The following is a 25,953-nucleotide window of genomic DNA, read 5'->3' on the forward strand; positions in this document are numbered from 1 at the left end:
ATTAAACCCCCTTACATTCCCTTGATCCCAATTCCTTTTTCTATTTTCATCCTACTGTAAGTATTCTGAAGTTACCTCAAAGCCTTTCTGAAAACAAAGTCAGTTCTACTGCTGAGGCTGTCACCTCTCTGCTGTTCTCTATGTTCTGAGGAATGAATCAGGCTGGTTTGTGGGGTGTTTTGTTATTGTTGTTTGTTTGTTTGTTTGTTTGTTTTTGCAGGGGGGGTGCAATTTACCAGGAATTGAACTCAGGAGTACCCAACCACTGAGCCAGACAGATCCCAGCCCTATTTTGTATTTTACTTAGAGACAGGGACTCACTGAGTTGCTTAGCCCTCTCTTTTGTTAAGACTGGCTTTGAACTCGTGATCCTCTTGTCTCAGCCTTCTGAGCCATTAGGATTATAGGCATGCACCACCACAATTGGCTCAGATTGGATCTTGATGCTGTACATTTGTTACCACAGGTGTATGAGGTGTCTTTGTGTTGAGCCAGGGGCTTCTGGTTGTGTACATGAGCTTCTTAAACAACAGTCCATGCATACTTAGCAGGTTATTCAAACTGCCTTACTGATTCTCCTAAAATGTTCTTTCAGGAACCCCATGAGACATTTTTTTCAAATTGAAGGTGCTACATAAAATCAACAAATTTGACAAACTATTCAAAAGGGTTTGGAACATTCAACTCAAAAAATTACTAAAAAAGAGATAATATACAGCTATAAATGTGTATGATACATCTATTACATATACCTGCTTGATGAAAAGACAAATTTTAGAGAATCTGCTAAAATATGGGAAAACAAATCATGTGTCTATATTCCATTCATTTTGGTAGATGTGTCATAATTTATTCCTCAAAAGAACTATATATTATTCAAAGAGAAATCATTGTATAAGAGTTTTTTTTTTAAGAATTTAAAAGAATAGAATGATCCCTGCTGTAATTCTAAGGATTTGGGAAATCAAGCTTCGATACCATCTAATCAGACCTTGCTTGGGAGTATTCAAATATTTAAGAAACACCACATAAATGTCAACAATGAAAGGAAAAGGAACTTAAGATCCAGGTTCTAACCTTTTTCTTTCCATTCTCCCTTTCCATTTTATCTTTTTCTTTCCGTTCTCCCTTTCCATTTTATAAGTTGTATCAATCAGAATGCTTGTTGTTGCAAGCAGAGAAAATTAACCTCAAATTATTATGCGATAAAGTGAATTTAATGGCTCCTATTGATGCAAAGTCCGCATCAGCTCTTGTGCACTTCAGGCAAGGTTCAAAAGGACTCCAACTCTGATTCTGCAATTCTCTAAGCTTGTTCTCCAAAAGTTGGTTCTGCCATCAAGATGGAGTGGTTTTCCCTCCACCATTTTATAGCAATTGGGACAGTTAGCCTCATATGCTTGTCCCTGAACTATTAATCGGGACCAGAGGCTTTCCAAGCCCTGCCCAATCTGGGCCTGGGTCATGTTTCTATTTTTGAACCAATAACTGGGGCAAGGAGAACTGGGGCAGGGAGTGAGCTCAATCCCACCCAAACGACACAACTGCCATGTATGGGAAAGGGGGAAAATAACAAAAGTTACCAAGAAGTGTGGAGACTGTCTAGCTACTCAAACCCAGTTCCTCTTCTTCCTGGACACTCAGCTAGACCACATTTCCCAGTCTCTGGTGAAGTCAGTATGACCATGTGACCAACAGAATGTGAAAAAACTGACATGGATCACTTCAGACCTGGTTCTGGAGCGTGTCCATACCAATAAGCACAGTGACGTTGGGACCCATGTGTTGAAGACAGCAGAGCTACAGATGATCCACTGAAATACGCATTTTAAATTTTACATAATCGAGACTCTTCTATCACCCTCTCTTAACAGGTTAAAATCCACAAGGTTATATAACCCACCAGAGATATAGTGAAGAATATATAGCTGAAGAATCAGAACACAGGATGCAGTGATCTTATCACTGGAATTAAAAAAAAAAAAGAATTATGAGCAAATAATAACTATGAAAGTACCAAGTACAAAAACAAGTAATGGGGCTGGGATTGTGGCTCAGTGGTACAGCGGTCGCCTAGCACGTGTGAGGCCCTAGGTTCGATCTTCAGCACCACATAAAAATAAATAAATAAATAAGAAGTAATGAAGAGCAGAGTAATTAAATTGTAACTCCAGCCTCAATAATACACACAATAATACACAGAATAAGAGACAATGTCAAATAGGAAGCCCTTTCTATGTCAAACATTGATGAAATTTTCCCATGTGTTATCATCCATTGTTCTCTTGGCAAATAGAGTGAATGGAAAGTTTCTGATAATTCAGAATGCAAGGTATCTCAGAATCAGCATAAAGAATGACTGTCATTATATATAAAAGTAGCATTAATTCTTAAGCTGAGAAGCCTGGGTAGAATCCCAGTGTAAGGGCAGCTTTGTTCTCTCTGACCAACACCCTTCCTTCATCTGGGTATTCCTCCCCACTCCAAATGCCCAGTTTTGTGAAAGTTGTTGCCTATCATGGAGGCCACCCACAGGCCACTGAGACAGGCCGGTATTCCAGGCCAGGCCCATCTTAGCTCCTCCCCTGGACTTTTCAAGTTGGAATTAATGAAAAAACATCTCCATTTATAAGCTACAAAATGAAGCCAGTGGCATTGTTTCCTAGTGAACAGCAAAAAACAGCACAAGAAAAAGAAGATAACTGGTAAGAGGAAAAGATGGAACAAATCTTGGTTTCATTTGTCTCAGGGTTAGCAAACCCATGTCCTTCCCTTGGTTGTTTATGTAAGCCAGGCTATGACAGCCCACAAATTCCTCTTCTGGCCTCAGAGCACACTGGACTTGCAGTCCAAAGAATCCTGACTAACATACATTCAGCCTCCTCTGTATCTGTGGGCTCGGTGTCCACAAATTCAACCAACCATGGATAGAAAATAATCAGAAAAAATATTGCATCTGTACTGAATGTGTACAAATTCTTGTCACTGTTCCCTAAACAATAAGTAAAACAACTATTACACAGCATGTACAGGTATTATAAGTAAGCTAGACATGATTAATGACATGCTAATTATATGCAAACATTATATCATATACAGGACTTCAGCATACACAGATTATGCTATGGGTAGGGGGATCCTAGAATCAATTCCCCTGTGCATACTGGGAGACAACTGTAATTAGAAAAAGGGTCTCAAAAAACCCACCATAGTAAGAATGGAGAAGTTCTGGAAAGGAACCTTAGAAGCAGTTCTGGTAGAATTATCAGGAGTTACTGATCCAAACTTTCTCTCAAAATGTGAAAATAAATGCAAGATTTTGGGAATTGACACTGAAAGGGCCATTCTACAATTGGATAGCTATGTTCTTTTCTGGGGAGTATGAAAATATTTTTAGAACTCATGTTGTATCTAAAGAAAATGTTGAAAATGCAGATGCAGAAGGCAATAATGAAATAGCACTAAAATATAATACCATACAATGAAGAAGTTCAGCATGACAAGAACTCTTATGACAGAACAGAAGAAAGGAGAAGAAAACAGGTGGGGCAAAATGGCTACAAATGAAGGATAATACTTCTCCTATAGACCCAATATGATTTGTAGCTTTCTACACGAAAATGAAGTTGAATTGTAACTCCAGCCTCAATAAACCTTTGGAGTTAGAAGAGCAAGAGATGTAAATGAACAATAGTTCAAACCTGATTTATGAACAGAAGAAACCACTGCACTTGGATATAGAGAAATTTGGTCCTCTTGTTGATATCCCTTCTTCTAAGATGGAAGGTTCTAAGTTTTTATGGAAACTCCAAGATGCTGCCTTAAAAATCACTCCTAGATGAAATGATTTTCCTAATAACTAACTAGTCATGAACTTTTTAAAAAAGACTTTTTATGCTAAATAATCAACTATGTAGCTTTCAGGCAGTTCCATATATTTTATTGTTTTTCTTGGCCATATGTTTCCAGTTAGGGCACAACTTAATACACCAGATTCATTCAAGACCAGATATGAATTAAATTTTTTAAATATGTAAAAAAAATTTATGTGACATCTACTAAACTCAAAAATAAAATGAAAAATACAAACATACCAAAGTCAGAATTAAAGAAACATATTCAAGTTGGAATTAATAAGAAAGCACAGTTGGACATAAGAAGAAATAAGTACAGTTCCTGGCTAACAACTTCTTTTTGTTACAATGCCTTTTGTCCTGAAACAACTCTGGAGCATCTCTAGAAAAATCAAGGTGTAAGAAGCATCCTTTGTTGTTCATCATAGGGTCCCTTTCTTTTTAATTTTTTTTTCAGTTGTAGTTGGACACAATACCTTTATTTTATTTATTTATTTTTATGTGATGCTGAGGATCGAACCCAGGGCCTTGCATGTGCTAGGTGAGTGCTCTACCACTGAGCCACAACCCCAGCCCCATCACAAGTTCCTTTCAACCACAGTTGAGTTTATTAATGATTTATGAAAAGCTCTTGTATAAACAACCATAGGATGGGGGGCTAGTTATCAGGGGAATCTACCAGGTGATTAGAGTGCTGAAATTATCAGGTCCCCTGAAAAAAAAAGACAAGAGAGAAAAGTTGAGTTGATGACAATGGTTGAGGATTTAATCAATCATATCATATAATGATGCTTCTGTAAATATCCACAAAGATGGGTCAAGGAGCTTCCAGGTTGTTTAAAGAAAACACACCATTTATTAGGAGGGTGGCACACCTAAGTCTACAGGGACAGAAGCTGATGTGCTTGGGACTTTTCCAAACCTTACCCTATATTTCTCCATCTGCCTGTTCTGTGTATCCTTTAATATTTCCTATATAATCAACCACCAACCTAATAAGAAAAGTGTTCTCCAAGATTCTGAGAGCCACTCTAACAAATTATTGAACCAAAAAAGGAGCTAAATTATTGTTATATTATCTCAGTTCTAGCAGATTTCAAGGTTAGTGGTCTATGCTTTAATAAGTTGTCACAACTAGACAAAAACAAGTGCCAAGCTTATCACAGAAAAGTCTGTTTGTCCCACATGCTCATGCAGTGATCTCATAACCCAACCCTTAGTAGTGTGCCATCAACCCCAGAAGATCTCTGATTTATGATGACAGGAGAGCTTCTTCAGGTGCCCTTCATAGTAGGCCACTGCAGCAGCCTTGGATTCCACCAGGAGTTCAGAGAAATACCACCCACAACCTCCCCTGGTCCCTACAACATCCATCTGCTCTCTGGTGACCTTCTTCAGCTCTCATGGCCATAGCCAAACAGCTGGGAGAGCCAAACACCATCCAAGAACAGCCCCCAGGCCCTCCCTATCCTGAGTATGCTTGACCTTGCCAGGAAAAACCCTCTATCCCATTTTAGTCTTGCTTTGTTTCTGTACTGAAATAGCACAAACACGAAATTCTGAGGAATTTGTTCCACACATAAAACCCTTCCTCTAACAGTTACCTACTTCTCTCTCAGAGCCCTACCTTCATCAAGGGTCTTCTGTCATTGTGCTAAGTTGGGGAGAATTTCTCAGCAGAGCATTGGCAAGGAACTGAATGGTTGAAATGTCCAGAAGTCACTGAATATAGTACTTGAGGTGTTTAGTATGTACAGCACAGGATGAAGCAGGAGAGAGGGCAAGAGCCCTAGCAGGCTGGGCCCCAGAGGACAAAGACAGGAGTGAATGTGACAAGGTGGAGTCACAGAGGGCTTTAAGCAGGGCAATGGCACAACCATACTTGCATTGTTTACTTTGCTCCTTTTCTGAACTTCTGTATCAGGTTCTAGTTAGCTGGGAACTACAGAAACGAGATCTGAAAACATACTATTCAGAAAAACAGATAAAGTGTAATTGAGATTCCAGAAAATTTTCTCATGAAAGAGAAAAATAAGGCTAATTATTTTAGCAAACTGGCTCTACAGAAGTAGAAAAAGCTAAGAATGCTGAGGGCAGAGGCAAAGCCTTCACAGCCACTGTTTAGAAGCTGGTGGCTCCACACCGACCTGATGAGGAGAAGAAAGGCCCAGATGCAGTGCCACGACCAGAGGTCTGTCCAGGCCTGGGTATGGGAAAGGTACCCTACCCTGATGGCAAGTGTCTGCACAAGGGAAGGACAGGTTCAACTCTTAGGAGCCTTGACCAGAAACCACTCCCAGCAGGAAATGAGGATAGTAAGCAAAAGCTAGCTCATAAACAACCCAACCTAAACCAAAACTGTGTGATGATCCAAGAGATTCACCGTGGGATCTGAAGCTATCCTACATTGTAGAAACATTCTTGGCCTCTCAAGACAAACACAAGTTTTTGGCACTGAAAATTATTTTTTGGTTTACAGGCCAGAAAAGCAGTATACCCCTGTTTATTTTTCCATTATCAGAATATTCAGCAGCACTGAAAGAATTATAACAGAGCTTCCTTCTCCATTGACCCATTATTGAGAAAACAATTCTGGATAACAAGCAATGAGAATCAAGAAACGTCTATCATTCCTATGATGCGTAACAGCTTAGAAGTTATGTTTCCATACATTCTCTCATAGTCATATTTTCCATACAAGGAACTGTATGCATTTACACAGTGAAAAAAAGTACCAAAGCTGGGCTGAGGTTGTGGCTCAGTGGTTGAGCACTTGCCTAGCACGTTGAGACACTGGGTTCAATCCTCAGCTCCACATAAAAATTAATAAACAAAATAAAGATATTGTGTCCATCTATAGCTAAAAAATATTTTTTAAAAAGTACCAAAGTCAAAATTCAAATCTAAATCTTATGATTCCAATTCTTCTGCCCCTGTGACAATATGACAGTAACAGTATGTTCAGATTTTGAACAGGCACTGTAGAACCCAGGGGCAGGGGAGACGCATACATTTAGAGGCAAGCTCATCTTCCACTGAGCAGATCATCTAAAAAGGGAGGCCACATCTTACTCATCTTCATGTGGCCAGCAAATGACTAGTGAAGTTCCTGGCCCACAGTAAGCACTAAATGAATATATGCTGAATGACTGAGGAAATATTTTATTGTTCAATAAGGAATTAGTGACCTCCTTATCACAAACATTTACCAAACTAAAGTTCTCTGTGTAGATGGAGAATTGAAGAAAGAATGCCTACAATAGAATTCAAGAAGTGAGACTTAGAAGACCACTCAAACACTTCCTAACTCTCAGCCTCTGAAAACTAATCTCTAGAGATCACAGAGTCCCAGAGAGGTCTTCTGAGACTTCTGATAATCCTGCTGAACCGCAGGGCCACACTGGATGCCACACCTGCCTTCTTTATCTCAAGGCAAAGTTCTACTATAGCTCACCTTCCTTGGAATTTTTGGCTTTTCAAGATCCTATTTCTTAACTTTAGAAAAAACAGAAAAGACATGGCATAATGAGTTAAAGGAGAAAAAGGAACCAAAACTTTCTACTTTTATCTAAAAATGTTAAAACAGTAAAAGAACGGTCAAATATCCAGTGAGTGATTATGTAAATGCTATATAGGTCTCACTGCATGCCAACTCCAACTCCATACACTCAGGATGCAAACTAAAAAGGAAAAACAAATATGTATAATGGTCTTTAAAGTAAAAACAGAGCCATTTTGCAATAATGAAGCAATTCCCTAATGGTATCCAAGCTTAGAAATTCCAGGTATTCAATTTCTTTATCGCCTCTGATGCAGCAAAACCAAGGGACAAGAGTACACCTCACAAACCTGAATTAGGAGAGCAATTTGGTTTGATGCCTGGATATCTCATGAAATGACTACAGAAAATAACTATCTCTAGCCTACTTTTCACAAATATAAACAGTACCAGGGAAATAAGGAGCAAGTGCTAACTTGGGGTTCTTGTCTTGGCTTTGCCAAAACTTGCAGTGTAATCTTGGATATGTTTCCCAAATGCCTGAGGCTTTCAAGTTCCTCCCCACAAAACAAGGAAGTTGGTTATGGTAAAGTCAAAGATCCTATTAGGAAATAAAACTATTCAGAAAATGAAAGATTTCAATAAGAAAATGTAACTAATCTGAGTCAAATTTATACATAAATTTTAGAAAATATAATCCTTTTTCTTTGCAGAGTACCCCAAAATGTTGTAAAACCTGACCTAACAGAATTGTTTTCTAAACCAAGACTTAAAAGTAGATTCAACTTCTAGGAATAAATTCAAGAAAATGATCACACTTGTACATACTTTTGTAGGAAGATATACATGGCAGCATTAGCATCATATAAGTTGTTTTGAAGAAATTTTAATAACCTTTAAAATAGCTGCAATTTTTTATAAAATTTAGGAGTCAAGATATAAAATAATATGAGAAATTATTTTTTAAAAATTCATGATTAAGGGGCTGGGGTCGGGGCTCAGTGGTAGAGCACTTGCCTGGTATGTGTGAGGCATTGGGTTTGATCCTCAGCACCACATAAAAATAAAATAAAGGTACTGTGTTCATCTATAACTAAAAAAAAAAAAATTAAATTAAATTCATGATTAAAATTTTAAATTTAGGTATAATGTTGTAGCTCAGTGGTAGAGCATTAGACTAGCATACCTAAGGCCCTGGGTTTGAGCTCCAACACAACAGAAAAAATTTTTTTTTAATTTTAAATTCCTATGCATGTGCCAGGTATGATGGCACACACATGAATTTCCCACAGAATTACATGTATATATGTATGATGGCACACACATGTAATTACGCAGAAGGTGAGGCAAAAGGATCACAAGTTCAAAGCCAGCCTCAGCAACTCAGCAAGGCCCTAGGTAACTTAGCAAGACCCTATCTTAAAACAAAGAATAAGAAGGGCTATGGAAGTGGCTCAGTGGTTAAGCCCTGCTGAGTTCAATCACTGGGACCAAAAAATAAAAAATAAATAAAACTTCAGATGGTAGAATGAAACTGCCCAAACTATCCTTAGTACATGTATGAATATACCAGAGTGAATTTCACCTTTATGTGTATCTATAATGCACTAATTTTTTTTTTTTTAGAGAGAGCGAGAGGTAGAGAGAATTTTTTAATATCTATTTTTTAGTTATCGGCAGGCACAACATCTTTGTTTGTATGTGGTGCTGAGGATCGAACCCGGGCGGCACGCATGCCAGGCGAGCGCGCCACCGCTTGAGCCACATCCCCAGCCCCATATAATGCACTAATTTTTAAAAAAAAAAACTATTAAATAGAAGAAAGACCAATAAGTAAAGGGAAGGGAACAGGAGAGGGAAGTAGGAAGGGAAAAGGGAAGTACTGGGGACTGAATCAGAATAAATTATATTCCATGTTTGTATAATTGTCAAAACAAACCCCAACATTACGTATAACTATAATACAATAATAAAAAGAAAAGAATTTTAAAAAGCATTCCTTCAGAAAGACCCAAAACGATCAGTCGGGTAATAACATAAACATCTATCCCAATAATCCCAAATATCATACACTTAGAATATGTATGTATTTAAAAAACAATCTGCTGGAAAACTATAAGAATGTTTAGAAAATAGTTTTTTCAACAATATCAAATATTTTATCTAACTAATGAAACAAGAGTTAATGAAAAACTACTCTGACCACATGAAAGCCTCCTAAAAAGATATCAAAATCATATGAAAATATATAAAAATAAGATAAATGAATAATAAATATCACATTACTGGACAGAAAAAAGAAATATTATTGGTTTGACTATGGTGTGGATGTATCCCGAAAGGGTTCATGTGTTGGTAGCTTGATCCTCGATGTGGCAATACTAGGAAGTGGTAGAACCTTTAAAAGCAGGAGCGGGAGCCTATGGAAGGCAATTGGGTCACTGGGGTCATTGCCTTCAATATAGTTTCTGTGGGATCCTGTTAGTTCCTACAAGAAAGTTGTTATAAAAGAGCAAGTGTGGTCTTCACCTACTCTCTGGCTTCCTCTCTTATCATGTGATCTCTCCAACATACACTCCTGCCATGATTCCATCTGCCATGAAGTGACACAGTCAAGGAGGTCCTCAGAAGAAGCTGAATCAATGGAGCCACTTATCTCAAACTTTCAAGACTTAAAAGTTCAGTTAGCTAAATAAATCTCTTTGCTTTATAAAGTACGCAGCCTCGAGTATTCTGTTTTGGCAATGGAAAATGGACTACTACAACAACTTTAAAGTTATCCATTCTTCCCAAATTACAGTGGATTTGACTACAATATGATCAGAATCTCCCCTCACCAATAACAAATTTGCAGGTAAAATAAAATTATTATAAAATTGGTAGGGGGTAAGTACAGGTGGTGGAGCACATTCTTGGCATGCACTAGGCCCTGAGTTTAATCTCCAGCATCAAATAATTAAAATTGGCATGGAAGAAGAATAAATGATAATTGAGTTAAGAAAAAATTTAAGTGAGGCATAAAGAAAGGGATTAACCTTACCAAACACTGAATTAAAACGTGATATAAAGTCATAAAAATGAAATCAGTGTAGTAATAGTATAGGAATAGATAATCCAAAGAAGTATAAATGTAAAAGTATAAACCAGCTGGGAAAAAAAGGAATAGCTCACATAAAAGCGGCTAAAATAACTAGTTATTTCCACTAAAGTAACTAGTTATTATCCTTACCTCACATCATGTGCTCAAATTTCAAATTTAAAAACTAAATGAAGAAATTAAATAAATAAAATAAAAACTGTAAAATGGTATGACTGAATACTTAACTATTATATATCTGGATAGACAAGGACTTAAGCTTAAAAGCAAAGGAAGACAAACCAAAGTTGGTGTAAGAGGAAAATGATACATTACAAAAAATCAAACATATTAAAATAAGCAACTGAACTATTAAACCTAAATTGAAACATAAATATGTATTTCTGGAGGGTCTTACTATACACATTTTCCAGATCTAGCCATTAAAATGACCCCCAAATAATACCACTTCTAGAGTAATGAGTATCTCTAGCTCCTAGACTGTAGTTTCTAACACCACTTCCCTGAGAGGAACCAGGGCACCTTGGAGAAAAAGTCCATTCTTGGCCTAGGACAAGCAAGATACAAGTTGAGGCTGAAACAACTGATTGTTTATGCTTTCAAAGATTAACAGACTGTAAGCTGGGTTATGGCTTAGTGGTGAAGCGCTTGCCTAGCATGCATGAGGCACTGGGTTCGATCCCCAGCACCACATAAAAAAACTAAACAAATGTATTGTGTCCATCTACAACATTAAAAAAAAAAAAAGATTAATAAGATTGTGTCAAAAAACACAGAAGTCAATTTGAAGGAGCTCCAACTAGCCAAAGGTAGTTTAATACAATTTCAGTCTTTAAAAAAAAATGCAAAACTGCAATAGATCTAAATACATGCAACCAATACAAATTCGTGTCCACAATTAAGTCAAAAAGAAAAGAGAGGGCTGGGGTTGTGGCTCAATGGTAGAGCACTTGCCTAGCATGTGTGAGGCACTGTGTTTGATTCTCAACACCACATAAAAATAAATGAATACAATAAAGGTTCATCAACATCTTAAAAAAATTATAAAAAAGTGAAATTCAGTAAAAAAAAAACAGTACTCTTTACCATTTGAGGCAACAGCCCTTTACTATTAAAATATTAATTAAAGCAAAAAAATTATTAATCTTGCCTTTCCAATATGGATAGTTTACTGTCATTGAACCACCCCAAATAATCAGGGGAACTTCTACTGTAAAAAAGAACACTAATTATTAAATATAGGGAAAAAAACTGGATGAGGAAACATTTCTGGTTAACTCTAATCAAAATTGTTGTTTTATATAGGATTGCCAATTGGTTCTTAAAAAAATGAATGAATGAATGAATAAAAGAAAGAAACAAAGCCACCAGCCAGCCAGCCATAGGTGAAGAGCCAATGGTGAATTGAATATCTGTACAGTGACAAATGCCATATAGATCACTTTCAGGTCAAAGGAAAGGAACTGTATTAGTCAATTTTCTGTCAATTTTACACAATCCTTGAGCTAAACTGCTTATCAGGAGGAAAGGTTTATTTTGGCTCCCAGTTTGAGAAATTTCAATCCATGATCAGTTGGCCCCTTTGCTTCTGGACTGGAGAAGAGACAGTATCACAGTGGGGCGCATGCACAGGAAGAGAAACTGCTCACCTCATAACAGCCAGGAGGCAAAGAAAAAGCAAAAGGAGGGATCAGAGTCCCAATTTCTCCAAGGGCATGCCTCCAATGACCTAACTTCTTTCCATCAGTTCCCAACTCCTAAAGGATCCATCACATCCAACAGCACCAGAAATTGTGACAAGACTTTAACACCTGGGCCTTGTGGAGACACTTATCTAACCATAGAGGAAATTAACCTAACAACCAGACTGTTATACTCACCTAGTTAATCTGAACATCTTTTACTGGTGGCTTGTCTTCTGATGTCATTCATGAATGACCAATGATATATTTTAACCAAAATACTTACCATGAATCCATTTTAGATACAATTTCCAGTTTACAAGACAGATAGCAGGTAGAAAGCTAAATGACAGCTCAACGAAGCAAGATGGGACCCAAGTGGCCAGGCCTCTTTAAAAAGGGTGTGTATAAAAAGAAATATAAAGATCATAAGCAAATAAAATTCAGGATATTTCTGAAATCATAGGGAATACTGATATGGTATGATATGAATATTAGATAAAAATGTTATAAATTACTGAAATGGAGCTAGGCATGGTGGCACGTGTCTATTATATAGCCATTCAGGAGGCTGAGGCAAGAGGATTGTAAATTTGAGGCCAGCCTCATCAACTTAGTGAGACCCTATTTTAAAATAAAAGTTAAAAAGGATTAGGAATGTAGCTCAGTGGTTGAGCACCCTGGGTTCAATTCCAAGTACCAAAAAATTATTATTATTATTATTGAAACAGAAATATACAATTAGCTGAAACATTGCAAAATAGTATATACTTATGATAGATCCTCAAAAAATTAAAATCAGTAATTTTACTTCTGGATATATTTCCAAAATAACTAAAAGCAGGGAATCCATGTTCACAGCAGCACTGTTCACAATAGCCAAAAGTTGGAGCAACCCCAGTGTCCATCAGTGATTGAAAAAACAATGTGGTGGGCTGGGGGTGTAGCTCAACAGTAGAGCACTTGGCCTAGCATGTATGAGGCACTGGGTTCGACCCCCAGCACCATATAAAAATAAATAATTAAAAATAAATGTATTGTGTTCATCTACAACTAAAAATATTTTTTTTAAAAAACAATGTGGTACATACATACAATGGAATATTATTCAGTCTTCAAAAAGAACTGATTATAAAAATGGTATAATCATGAAGTCAAACATATTAAAATAAGCAACTGGATTATTAAAATATGACACATGGTATAACCCTTGACACCATTATGCTAAGTAAGATAAGCCAGTCACAAAAGAACAACTGTAAGATTCCACTTATAAGGAGGTACCTTCAATAGTTGAGTTCACAGAGAATGGAGAATGGAGGTTGCCAGGGGCAGGAAAGAGAATTAGCAGTTATTGGCTAATGGATGTGCAATTTCAGTTTTTACAAGATGAAAAAGTTACAAAGATGGATGGTGGTGATGCTTGCATAAAAATGTGAATATATGGGGCGGTAGAGCGCTTGCCTCGTACATGTGAGACACTGAGTTCAAGCCTCAGCACCACATAAAAATAAATAAAATAAATATAAAGATATTGTTTCCATCTTTAAAAAAATCTAAAAAAATGTGAATATACTTTAGGTATAATGAACTGTATACCTGAAAATAGTTTAAGTAATATGCAGTATGCTTGAGGTTTTTCAAAATAAAATGTTTAAAATTCTAAAAACCACTGCAGAGACCTATGGCAGCCTTCTGAAGTACAGGAAATATTCTGTCTTGATCTGAGTGATGGTTACCTGGGAGCATACATACATCAAGCTGTACACTTAAGGATTTTGTATACTTTGCTGCCCACATTATACCATAATAAAAAAATGTTTTAAATAAATAGCAATCAGAATAGGACTTTAAAGTGAGTATAATTAATATCCTCAAAGAGATAAGGGAGTATGTTGTAACCATAAAACATGAATAAGCAAGTATGAAAAAAGAACAAACCATAAATCTTGAACACAAAACTAGTCAAATTTAAAAATTCAATGGGCTAAGGAGCTATGTAGGCCTTGAGGAATGGATTAGTGAGCTAAAAGACTGAACCAAGACTTCTTCCCAAAGACAGCATCAAGAGAGGAAGGAAAAGAAAGGCAGGAGGCATGCAGATCAAGCTGTGTCTAAATCCTCTCTTTTGGGAAGCTGAAAAAGGAAGAAGAGAAATGAGAGAAAAGGGGGGAAATATTTGAGTAAATAATAGCTAAATATTTCCTAGAACTAAAGAACAAAACTGTTTTTAAAAGTTTTTAATTACAGTTATTTAAAGCAATAAACGTGAATGGAAGGAAACACGCCACCATTTTATGAGAGGCTGTCTCCTAACCATGCAATTCAAGTAACTTCTTAGTGATCCTTGTTGTTTCCTGTATGTTTCAAGTTTCAGCAATAAACATGGTGGAATGAGTGAAATGAGGAAAAGTAAATGCTTACTTTTAGAAAACCTTTTAAAAAAGGTTTTCTAAAAAACTCCCTAAACTCTCTCCTCTGGCATTTACCCTATGCTATTAAAGTGAACCTGTTTCTGTAGTTGGTCACCACAAAGTTGGAGAGTTTCTTCTTCTTTAAGTCTTAAACAGGGAAAATAAAATCCCTCCTTTCTACCTCACAGGGAATGAGATGATGTACAAAAATAGCATCTGGCAAACCATAAAGCACTGTACAAATTGTGGCCTGTTATCACAGTCCTTCTAAGCCCGTAAACCAGAATCTCTGAGTCACCCTCCATTTCTCTACCCCTTCACTGCACAAATCCAATCTGTTCCAGCCTCTGTTTCTCCTTTGCTCATTTCCTCCTTTCCCAAACCACCTGGTCATACCTCCTGCTTGAACCACTGCCACAGGACCTGGATGGTGCCCACCTCTAGCTTTTCTTCACTCACCATCGCAATTTCTGCCTAAAACTTAATCTTCATAAAACATGTTTATCCTATAACCACCCTGCTGAAAATGAAAGGCCTTTGGGAGCTTTCTGAGGTTTACAGGATAGACTTCAAACTCTTCATCCTGGTTTTCAGGCCTTCCTTTCTATCCCAGAAGCCTCCTCATGATCTCAAGCCACCATTTCCCTTGCCACCCTCTTCCCCCTTTTTCCACTCACCCAAGTCCTCAGTCTTCTCAGCCCAGGTCAAAATCCCTCTCTGCACCTCATGACCAATTCAGACCAAGCTCTTGCCTCCTCCTTAAACATCAATTCCATCCCTCAAGGCCCATCAGTCACTTTCAGGTCAGAGACCTGTCCAACTTCCCTAAAAAATAAAATGGCAGAGTCTGGCACATTCCTCCTATATCCTCTATATTAGGCACTCAACCCATTAACCATTTAAATCCTTAAACTTTGTCTAACTGAAAAAAATTTTTAACAAATTGTATACTTTATTTATTAATTTCTATGTGGTACTGAGAATCAAACCCAGTGCCTCGCATATACCAGGCAAGTGCTCTACCACTGAGCCATAACCCCAGCCCCCTGTCTAACTGAATTTTATAATAATTGTTTCTTTGATTTTCTTCATAGCTTTAACATCTCTGGGTGTGTCAAATATATATATTCCTATATATTGCTTAGCTAATAAGTTTTAAATAAAAATGCTTTTTTTAAATAAAAAGAATTGTACTTTGCAAAATTCTCCCATAACTTGACTTTCTCTCAACATTAAGCTGAGATTGACCTATAGCTATACCTGAACCTATAATACATTTTACGGTGGTAAAGTATTCCTTTCTTTTTTTATATTATTTTTAAATTTTTTTTTAATTGTAGACACAATACCTTTATTTTGTTTATTTACTTATTCTTTTATGTGGTGTTGAGGTTGGAACACAATGCCTCACACATGCTAGGCAAACGCTCTACCACTAAGCCACAACCCCAGCTCAAGTATTCCTTTCTTAAAAGCGTATCACAACTTGTTTTATCCTTTATGTTGCTGATGGACATTCTGGTTTATGGAAAAGTTTCAGATTTAAAACTATGCCGCTATGCACATTCTAGTACACATTTCTAGTAAAGATGTGTAAGTGTTTCTGGGAGCAAAATTGGTAGGTCACAGAGTCACATGTTCACTTTCATTGTTGTTACTAAGTAACAACAATGGGTTTCCCTTAATGGTTGAAACAATTTACACCTCTAAGGACAGTGTCCAGGAATTTCTCAAAATACTGTCAGGCTTTTAATATTTGTCAATTTGGTAGATGTAAAACGTTATTTTGCTGTGGTTTTAATTTACATTTTCCCCAATAATAATCTTTTCATAGAAGTATTAGGAATTTGGTTGCCTCTTTAGTGAAATGCCTCTCCAAGTCTGCATCCATTTTTCAACTGGCTGTATTTTTCTTATTGACTTATAAAAGCTCCTTATAACTGATTCATTGATTTACTTTAGAAGTAAAGACAGAACTCTACCACTGAGCTACATCCCCATCCCTTTTTATTTTTTAAGACAGTGTCTAAATTGCTGAGGCTGACCTGGAACTTGAAATCCTCCTGCCTCAGCCTCCCAGAGTTGTTGGCATTACAAATATTGGCCACTGTATCCAGCAGTTCCAAATATATTTTAGATACTAATCCTTTATTGACATTAGGTACTAAAAATATGTTTCTTCCAGTCAGTGGCTCTCCTTTCCATTCTCTTTTGATGAAAAGTTAATATACTGAATTTATTGACACTTTCCTTTATGGTTAATCTCTTGTGTAACTTGCTCATTAATAAGTCCTTCCCTACCCAGAGATTATTATGTTTACATTTCCTTTTGATTAAAAAGTTTAAAACTTCAAAAGGAAAGTTACATAAATAAATGATCACTAGCCACATGAAAAAGTACTCAAAATCACCAACCACCAAGGAAATGCAATCAAAAACCACAACGAAATAACATCCCCTGGTACAAAAAAAAAAAGGATACTGAGAAAATGATCAATCCTTGCATGTGATAATGTCTTAGAATTCACAAAACACTTTCACAGAGACTATTTTAAGTAATCTTCATTACAATCGGTATTTTAACCTCGTTTTACACTTGAGAAAACCCAAGATCAGAACTTACCAGATATCACATGGCCTAAACCTAAGTCTCTGGCTCCTATTCCTGTATTCTTAAACATCTCACTGGGGAACTGCTTCAAACTCCAAACATCCCAGGACAACATGGGAATTTTTGAGCTCTTCCACTAGCAGAGTGAGAAAGCAGCCATTCTGTAGTGACAGAGATGAACTCAACAGATCAAAGGTGCATTTTTCAACCCATACAGAATAAAATCACTGGCAAGCCCACCATCCTAGAGTTCCTTGAGATCATGCTCAAAGTTCAGGGAACTTTGCAATATCCTTCCAATCTGTGTGGATGGTCAAACTGCACATCACGCCTGTAGCTAAGAAACTGCAGCACAAAACTTGTCAAAACAACGCTCTAACATGATATTTCACCACTCTTCTTACCAAACAGAGCAGAACAAAAGTAGAACAGAAGGAGGGGACCTAGGAACACTGCTCAACCTGAACACTGCCAAAACTAGAGGCAAAAGTTTTTCTAATAACCCCAAAGATTAATCACTGGCTCAAGGATATTCTGGCTTTTTCTTAAAATACATACAACAATACCCTAACAATTTTTGTTAAATATAAACAAGGTGATAGACCTGGGGAACATGAAGCCCTGACAGCCTCAAAGACTAATGTATTTATCCAAGTATTTGATAAGTATGCCAAGCATTTAGGAACTGAAATAAAACCAGAGCATAGTCCTTACCTTTAAGTAGCCTACAATTTAGGAGAAGACCCCAAATAGAAATTCTAGGCTTACAAAGGTTACAGGGGGTCAAGTTCCCAAGAACACAGAAAAGAGTGCAAGCCCAGCCAGGGGCTCAGGAAAATTTCCAGTTGGCCTTTAATAACTCTTGGAGGATGCCAACATGCAGGCCTAGGGGAAAGGCACTTCTGGCAGAAGTCAGTGGGAAGAATCAGCTCCTGGCTAAGGAAGGCTGTCTGTAGCCTGAGCAGGAGGGAGAAGGGAAAGAGTCCCAAGGGATTCCCCACCAACTGGTGTTTCAGACAACAAAGAGGAAAGACCAGAGAGTGTCACAAGATGGTTAATTTCAGGAGTTAACTGGAATAGGGCTAAAGATATTACAACTTCCACAAACACAGGAGCCTAAGATAGGGCTATAACCAACTTTTTCACAAAGACTTAAAATCCTGGTGATGCAAATTCAGAATGACTGCTTTTTAAGCAGTCACCTGTAGCCTAAGAGAGGGCCAAAGAATGGAAGATGCAATGCAACCTAGGTAGTTATCGGCACAACCAAAGGATGAGGGCCAGGAACAGTGGATTTGATCCCAGCTTAAATGTATGACCCTAGGAAAGTATCTAACCTAGTATCTGCCTCATCTGTAAAGAGGAAATGATGCCAGCCAGCTGCTGGGTTTCAAGGATTAAATGAGAACATTTGAGATACATCTAGCAGGGTGCTTAAAACATAAAGGGTATCTAAGAAATGGTGATATTACTAATAAAATAGTTTGCACTCTAAGAACTTGAGGGTCCATTGCCTCCTACTGCCTCACTGTACTAAAAAACCAGGCTGAAGCCACAGACCTTGGGCAAAACTAAGGGCTTTCTCATATCCTAAGTAACTTCTCTTTCTGTTTTGTTTAATTTTATATATATATATTCTGTCCTTTAGGGCATTTTATTTTATTCTGAGACAGCTGTCTCGCTCTGTGGCCTCACATCTTGACCCTTCTCCTGTTTAAGAACCCAGTCCAAATGGGCAAGCCATCCAAAGGAAAACCAGTGTCACAAGCCACTTCAAAGGGAACACTGGTTCAAGAAGGGACCATGGGCCCCATCACCACCCTCACTTTAACAAAGAAAGAGTCCATCCAGGTTGTGCTGGGGTGGGTCTGAGATGAAAGAATTATGACATAATGTACATCTTGAAAATCACACTTAAAGTTATGGTGGTAATGATAGTAAGCTATATATATGAATGAATTATATAAATACAAAACATTTTATGTATATACTGGAATTTAAGAAAATGTAAAAAAAAATCTTTGTAGTTAAGCATGTTGAGACAGTAAGATCCTATATATCAAAAGGCACCATACAATGATAAAACTCACCACCATGAACTCTAGAGATACATTATAGTCATTTATGATAGGAGCAGAAAGTTAGGTCTCATTTTCTCAATTATACTTTCAGAAGAAAACTTTCAATAATTCCATAGATCTATAAAAGGCCAAAAGATCTCTAGGTGGAGAAACAAAATCAGTCTCAGTCTCCCGCCCCTCTCTCTCTCTCTCTCTCACACACACACACACACACACACACACACAATTAGTTTAGGTGAATATAAAAATGTGATTAGTCTACTTATAAATTCAGAATAAACAACCAGGTATGATGGTGTATGCCTACAATCTTAGCAATTGGAGAAGCTGAGGCAGGAGGATCTGGGTAACTTAGTGAGACCCTGTCTCAAAATAAAACAAAATTTAAAAACCAGATAACAAACTGTATTCAATAGCTAAGAAATACTGAGAAACTACTGAACTTTGTTTCTAAAATGGCTAGTTTGGCTAGTTTTATGGAGGAAAGGGGGCTGGTAGGAAAAAGCAAGGAGGCAGGCTGGAGAAAGAGAGGAAGAGATAATGAAAAAGAAAAGCCAATGGAGAAAAATTATCAAAGAAGCAAAAGGGAGCATAGTCTGACAAGCTATGAGTGAGGATTTTCAGCGAGCTCTCAAAGATATGAACACTTGGTCAGAGGTTAGCATTGCTGCATCTTATCAGTCACCTGTGGTGTACTACCCACCCAGCTGCACTAATCCTTAGATCTTTATAGAGAAATTGATGCTGCTCACTAGGGTGGAATAAAAGATTTTACTGAAGAGAGTTTTCTACAAAACAAATCCAAACTTTATAGGAAAACTGGTTTCTCTTTCTCCTTTAGATGAGCTAGGTAGATTTTCCACTGATTCACACAACCCTCCAATTCAAGGAATGTTTACAGAAGGCCTACTATGCTTCAGGCCTGGGGGACACAGCAAAACAATTGTGACTGCCACCTCACAAAGTTGATCAGTGAGACTCGAACAGGGTGACTAACCATTTAGCAGTGCACAGAGGGTTTGTAAAAAGCAAGGGAGGGTAAGCCCAGGGTTTCCTCTAGCAGGCCTTCCCCCACACATGAACATTTCAAGGGCAATTTGCATCCTAGCTAAGGAAAAGGGAAATGGAGTAAATCACAGACTGACAAGAAAATATTGAAATGTTACAGTTAAAGCTCATACTGATTAAAAATAAACAAAACTGTAAGTGTTCAAACTGAACACAGCACTCATTATCTGTAACCACACAGACTATAACTCCTGAAATGAATAAACAGTCAGAGAGTATTTTTAGTAATACTTAAAAAAGTTCATAGAGCCATCCCAGCCTAATGTACTACAAGATCCTATAGTACCTTTGGAATCATTAAGAAGTAAATTACATTTGTTGAGTTTTACTGTTAGGTGTATTTCCTGTACTTTGAATACTGGTATCTCAAGTAAGCAATCAGGTCTTAACATGGGCCTACCCAAGATATACCTCAAGAAAAGTGCTCCATAATCAAACAAGTTGGGGAAATGCTGTACACACTAAACACCACTTCAGATTCATGGGCTATTTTAAGAAATAAGTTCTCTGACAAGTCCTGTATGAAAAAAGTTAGCTAAACAGTTTGAGCCAGTATTTTCCAAACTGATTTGACCATGGAACCGGTTTGTTTTTGTTTTTGTTTTGTGTGTGTGTGTGTGTGTGTGTGTGTATATGTGTGTGTGTGTGTTTAATACTTATTAACAGGTCACAAACTGCTCCATTGACCGTGTATGAGATACTTTATAGTATAGGGCACATACTGTTTAATCTGAAAATGCATTTAATTATCAATCTCCTCACCACTAAGGAACTTCCATTTACTACATGCTACAGGAATAGAAAAACTTTTCCCACTGAATTTATTGAAATCCACTCAAATATATACTGAAGTTTCAAGAAGAAACTTTTACTGAACTAAAAGTAGATCTTGGGGGCTGGGGTTGTAGCTCTGTGGTAGACCGCTTGCCTCGCATGCGTGAGGCCCTGGGTTCAGTCCCCAACACCACACAAAAATAAACAAAAACAAATATATTGTGTCCATCTACAACTAAAAAAAAGATTTTAAAAAAACTGGATCTTGGGGTGATAATATAAAGAAACTCAAAACAATTATATAATAATTTGAGCTTGCTAGATTGCAAGAAGTTTTTCTCTAACATGTAATTCTCAATTTCCAGAGTATATGTATATCTTAATTTTAATTGAAAAAATACTGAACTTTGGGCTGGGGTTGTGGCTCAGTGATATTACACTTGCCTAGCACATGTGATCCTTGACACCACATAAAAAAATTAATAAATAAAATAAAGGCATTTTGTTCATCTACAGTTTTAAAAATTTTTTAAAAAATACTAAACTTTTAAAAAGCTATTTACCTCTGCCATATTGCCTGTTATACTCAAAAACAAATATCTGTAACTGAGACATGGCATCAGATGTACAACTCATGAATAACAAGTATGGGAGGAACTATTATGTCTGTGATTGTATTGTTGATATTTATAATCTGACTTTTCCTCTGGAAATATCTTAATTTTTACCTTAGAGGCTTTATGGAATCAAATTACAGTAATTGAAAAAGTATAATCGTTCAGTGAACAATTTAAAAAGTACTAAACATTTGTTAAGCCCCTACTATATGCATGCCACTGGATTAGGCACTGTAAGGATGAATTTATTTTCTGGGCCCCCCAAAAAGGAAATGGTCTGCCAAGGTAGCAGAATATCTGAAATTAGGACTCTTAGAAACTCAGGGATCTATCAGCATATGGGGTAAATTGCTGCACTGGAGAAGCTTACAAGATACCTAAGTGTAAATTTAAGGACATCCAGGCAGCCATAAAAAGACCTGTAATTATCAAATCCTTCTTATTAAAAGGGTTACTCTGGTAATCTAAAAGTTCAATATTACTTAATGCAAAATAGTCAATGTGAGATTTGGGTCAAAAGCTTGAAAGTTGTTAAAGTTTTCATGTTAAACTTCACCTGTGTAATAATGCTTTTCTTTTCTTTTCTTTTTTCTTTTTTAAGCTAGTTAGTCAGGTTTAATGCAAAAGTTTCCCGATGACAATTAAAAGCAGTGTGGCTTAATAATCTAATAATCACAGGTTTCTTCAAAGAATCTATTGAAGGAATTCAACTTCTGGTAATGAGAACAAAGTAAAATATTCACTTATACTAAGGGAGAGGTGAGAAATCATTTCAGTTATGCAACACTGAAAAAAACTTTTCCTTTTCATAGAGACAAAGCAGAAATTTCTACTAGAAATTGAAGACAGGGGGCTGGAGTTGTGGCTCAGTGTCAGGCACTGGGTTTGATCCCCCACACCACATAAACATAAACAAATAAAAGGTATTGTGTCCATCTACAACTAAAAATATATTTTAAAAAATAAAATAAAGGTTCATCAACAACTAAAAAAAATATACAAGCGGTGAGTCCAGACACAACTAGAAAAAAAAATTTAAAAAAAGAAATTGAAGACAATAAGTAGATCACACTATATCCTTCCAATTTGGGAGATTTACCTGTTCTTGGTAATCAAGGAAATAAAAATTTCTGCCAATGACTCTTAAAAATGGGTAATGATGAGACGGATGATATTCAACCATCTGCAGCCAAGCCCACCAAAGTTTTCTGTTTTACTACTTTAATAAAACATAAACCAGTGCATGAGTGCTAGCTCTAAAATTCCAAACCAGAGAACTGGAAAACTGCTGCTGGGTATGTTAATGAACTTTCTTCGCCCCCACCCCACCACCTTTTATATTTCCTTTAGAAAACCTTAACTAAGTCTAGAAACTTTGACAAAGCGCAAGCCAAGGCAATACGTGCTGGAGAAGACATGCAATATTTAAAAAAGGAAAAAAGAAAAAACTGTCACAAAAGGTCCCAGAGAGACTGCTCAATAAAAGATCAACTTCGTTCTACTGAATGTTTCAAAAATCGCATTTCGGATAGCATTTTCTAATTACATTCACTTTAAATACAATATGTATGCTAATAAATGTGAACCTCAAATACATGTGCAATGAAGCAAAACTGATGTTGTTCCAGATTACATTTTAATAGTCCCAAAGAAAATGGAAAATTGCGTGTCCAAAGCTGACAGAGGGAAAACTCCGGATGACAGTGTTCTACGCCCTACACAGGATCAGCCGCCCTTCCCTTCCTACCACCGGCACCTCAAGGGGCGCGCCAGAATTCCCTGAGTGTTCCCTCCAGGGGGAAACTGATTCTGGCGCCTCCGCTGGCCCTGCTGCTCCAGGAGTCGGGTCTGACCCAGGAACCAACCCCGCGCTTCGGATGGCGTCCTAGGCGCAGCCCCGTAGATCCGGGGCCAGGGACTGGCGGGTCCTCTAGGCGCTGCGATCCGTCGAGGCCATCCAACGCCCGGCAGGGGCACCGCGGCGTGAGACCGCGCCCACCCACTCTTGGGGGAAGCTGCCGCTCGCCGCCCGAGTGTCACCGCGCACCGGCCCGCCGTCCCTTACCTGCGCGCCGGTGCCGTCGCGAGCCTCATTGTCCGCGCGGCCGGCGCCGCGGGGCCTGAGCTGGGCGTCCCTCTTCGAGTAGTGAGGGAGGAGCGGCCGAACGGACGGCTGCCGCGGCGCCGCAGGGACCGGCGCGTCCTCAGCCTCCTTGCCGCCGGGATGTGCTGCCCGGCTCTCGGAAATGCGGATGCTCGGCGCGCAGCCCATACTGGCGGCGGCGTGGCGGACACGCTGGCGGCGGCGGCGGCCGCGGTCCGGTCAGCAAACGGCCCGCCCGGCGCCTCGGGGCCGCCGCGGGCGCCGTGTCATCGCCGCTTCGGCGGGCGGCGGCGAGCGGGGTCTCGCGTCAGGCAGAGCGGCCGCCCTTTTATCGCGGAGCGGGCGCGGCGGCGGCAGCTGCCGCGGGGAGGGGGCGCTGGGGCGGGCGGCGCTCCGCGGCCGCCCCTCCGAACATGCCCTTCCTGAGGCGGGGGCCGCCGCCTCCCTCACATCGCCGCGCTCGCTGCGCCGCGCCGCGCTTCCGGGGAATTTCGGGGAGGAGATCTGCGCTCTCCCAGCTCCAGCAGACAGCCCGCGCCGCGCTGGCAACGCCGCCCTCCGGAGCGCCTTGAGGCCCAAAGAGATGCTCTCCCGCCTTGCTAGTCACTGCGCCGCCGCAGCGGGGTTCGACCCCGCTTGTCGGTCCGCCGCCCCGCGAACAGGGCCCCTGGGGGACCGCTGTTCACTTGCTCCTGCTGACAGGACTGAGGAGCCAGCGGTGGCAGCCGGACGGTGAACGAAGCAGCTGGCTACGGCAAGGCCTGGGGCCGCGCCGTCGAGGAGCGCAGAGCGGCTGCGCGCGGCGGGAGTTGCACGCGGCGGGGCTCGGGCTCCGGCTCCGGTTCAAGTTCCGGGCCGGGTCTTACAGACGGTACGCCGCGCCCAGCCCCCAGCGGTGACCTCCAGCGGCTGCTGGCGTCAATGCAAAGCTGCTGGGCGCCCGCCGCTTCTTGGGGCTCCGCCCGCAACTGAGCATGCGCAGCCAGCCCAGCGATGGGAGAGAGACTTGCCCAAGGATACACAGCCTTCTTTGACTCAGGGTCATTAGAACCTAAACCTGCAGGTTCCGTCCCCGCTTGTAACTTCAAGGCTGCATGACGTTCGTGTCACTGAGCCTTGGAGCTGTCATCCGGCATGTTGTTCCTGAATGCTACTCCGCTGCCCCGCACGCCCAGAACTGATCCCCACGCTCGGTGCTGCACCGGCGTGAGGCGGCCGCGGGACTGGGTACCTACTGTGCGTGGCAGGCTGGAACGCGGTCCTCTCCTAACCAAAGGACTAGGCCTGCCATAGGAGACCCCCAAGGCTCCTTTACTTACAGAATCAGAATCTGGGGAGGGGCTCACGCTGTGCAAGAGTGGGATGTCTGAGGACCCCAGGAGCATAGTCAGAACAACGCGCTACCACCAACTATCTGTGTGACCCTGGGCAAGTCACTTAACCTCTCTGTGACTGGGGTTCCTCCCCTGCCAGCTGGAGGACGGCGCTGCTGGAAGTCCATCACGTATTTCAGAGCGAGTTATTTTGGAGCTTCCTGCCTTCTGGGCGCTCTGGGTCCACTGAGACACCCCCCACCCCTCCACCCCTCCACCCCTGGCGCCGCCCCGGACCCTTGCTTCCCTTTCTTGTGTCCACATCTTTTCCAGCGCCGCCGTGGGAGGCTGCGGCTTCCTCCCAGACCCTCTCTTGTAAAGACCCTGAGGCTGCCGGGCTGGAGTACAGTTGCTGTGGGGATGGCTGTCAGAAGACTCTGGTGCCCGATACCCCGCTGCAAACTTGACGCCACTCGAGCCTGGTTCTTCCTGGCCTGGGGAGAGCACCGAACGATTTCCCGACGGCGGCAGAGTAAAAAAGTCAGCCCGAGGGTAGCTCTGTGCAATTCTCCCTCTTTACTGGCCAAACTGGCCCAAACCACCAGCACGTGGCTCTTTTTCAAGTTAAACCACATTAAGCAATATTTATGCCTCCCTATCTTAAAATTACCATTGGCTTGATGAAGATGTCTTAAAAACAGGAAAAGATTTTTAATGTCACCCCGTTTCATTTTTTCACCTATATAGTGAGTGTTTTCAGCCTTGACCAGTCATTTTAGAAGATAATTTTTCCGGATAGAGTCTAGATCTCTGTAAATAGTGATTCCTGCAGAAAATGC

The 25,953-nt window shown here is 39.7% G+C and overlaps 1 protein-coding gene and 1 pseudogene across 4 annotated transcripts in view; one reads left to right on the forward strand and one right to left on the reverse strand.

The window, feature by feature from the left end:
* Pde8a (phosphodiesterase 8A) overlaps window positions 1-24,637 on the reverse strand; it is a 150,943-nt gene extending 126,306 nt beyond the window's left edge. For 2 of the 4 annotated variants that reach the window (XR_013090785.1, XM_076851290.1), the window contains exon 1: window positions 23,763-24,637. Coding sequence is in view for 2 of the 4 variants with exons in the window: in XM_076851290.1 (XP_076707405.1) it covers window positions 23,763-23,969 (207 nt within the window). In the remaining 2 variants the exon portion in view is untranslated. The remainder of the gene's footprint in view (window positions 1-23,762) is intronic. The other 2 variants (XM_076851291.1, XM_076851289.1) reach the window with 2 other exon arrangements.
* LOC143393502 (general transcription factor 3C polypeptide 6 pseudogene) lies at window positions 3,218-3,842 on the forward strand (annotated as a pseudogene).
* Window positions 24,638-25,953: the final 1,316 nt, after the last annotated feature.

The sequence above is a fragment of the Callospermophilus lateralis genome, chromosome 3 (genome assembly GCF_048772815.1).
Source record: "Callospermophilus lateralis isolate mCalLat2 chromosome 3, mCalLat2.hap1, whole genome shotgun sequence".
NCBI classification, from domain to species: domain Eukaryota; kingdom Metazoa; phylum Chordata; class Mammalia; order Rodentia; family Sciuridae; genus Callospermophilus; species Callospermophilus lateralis.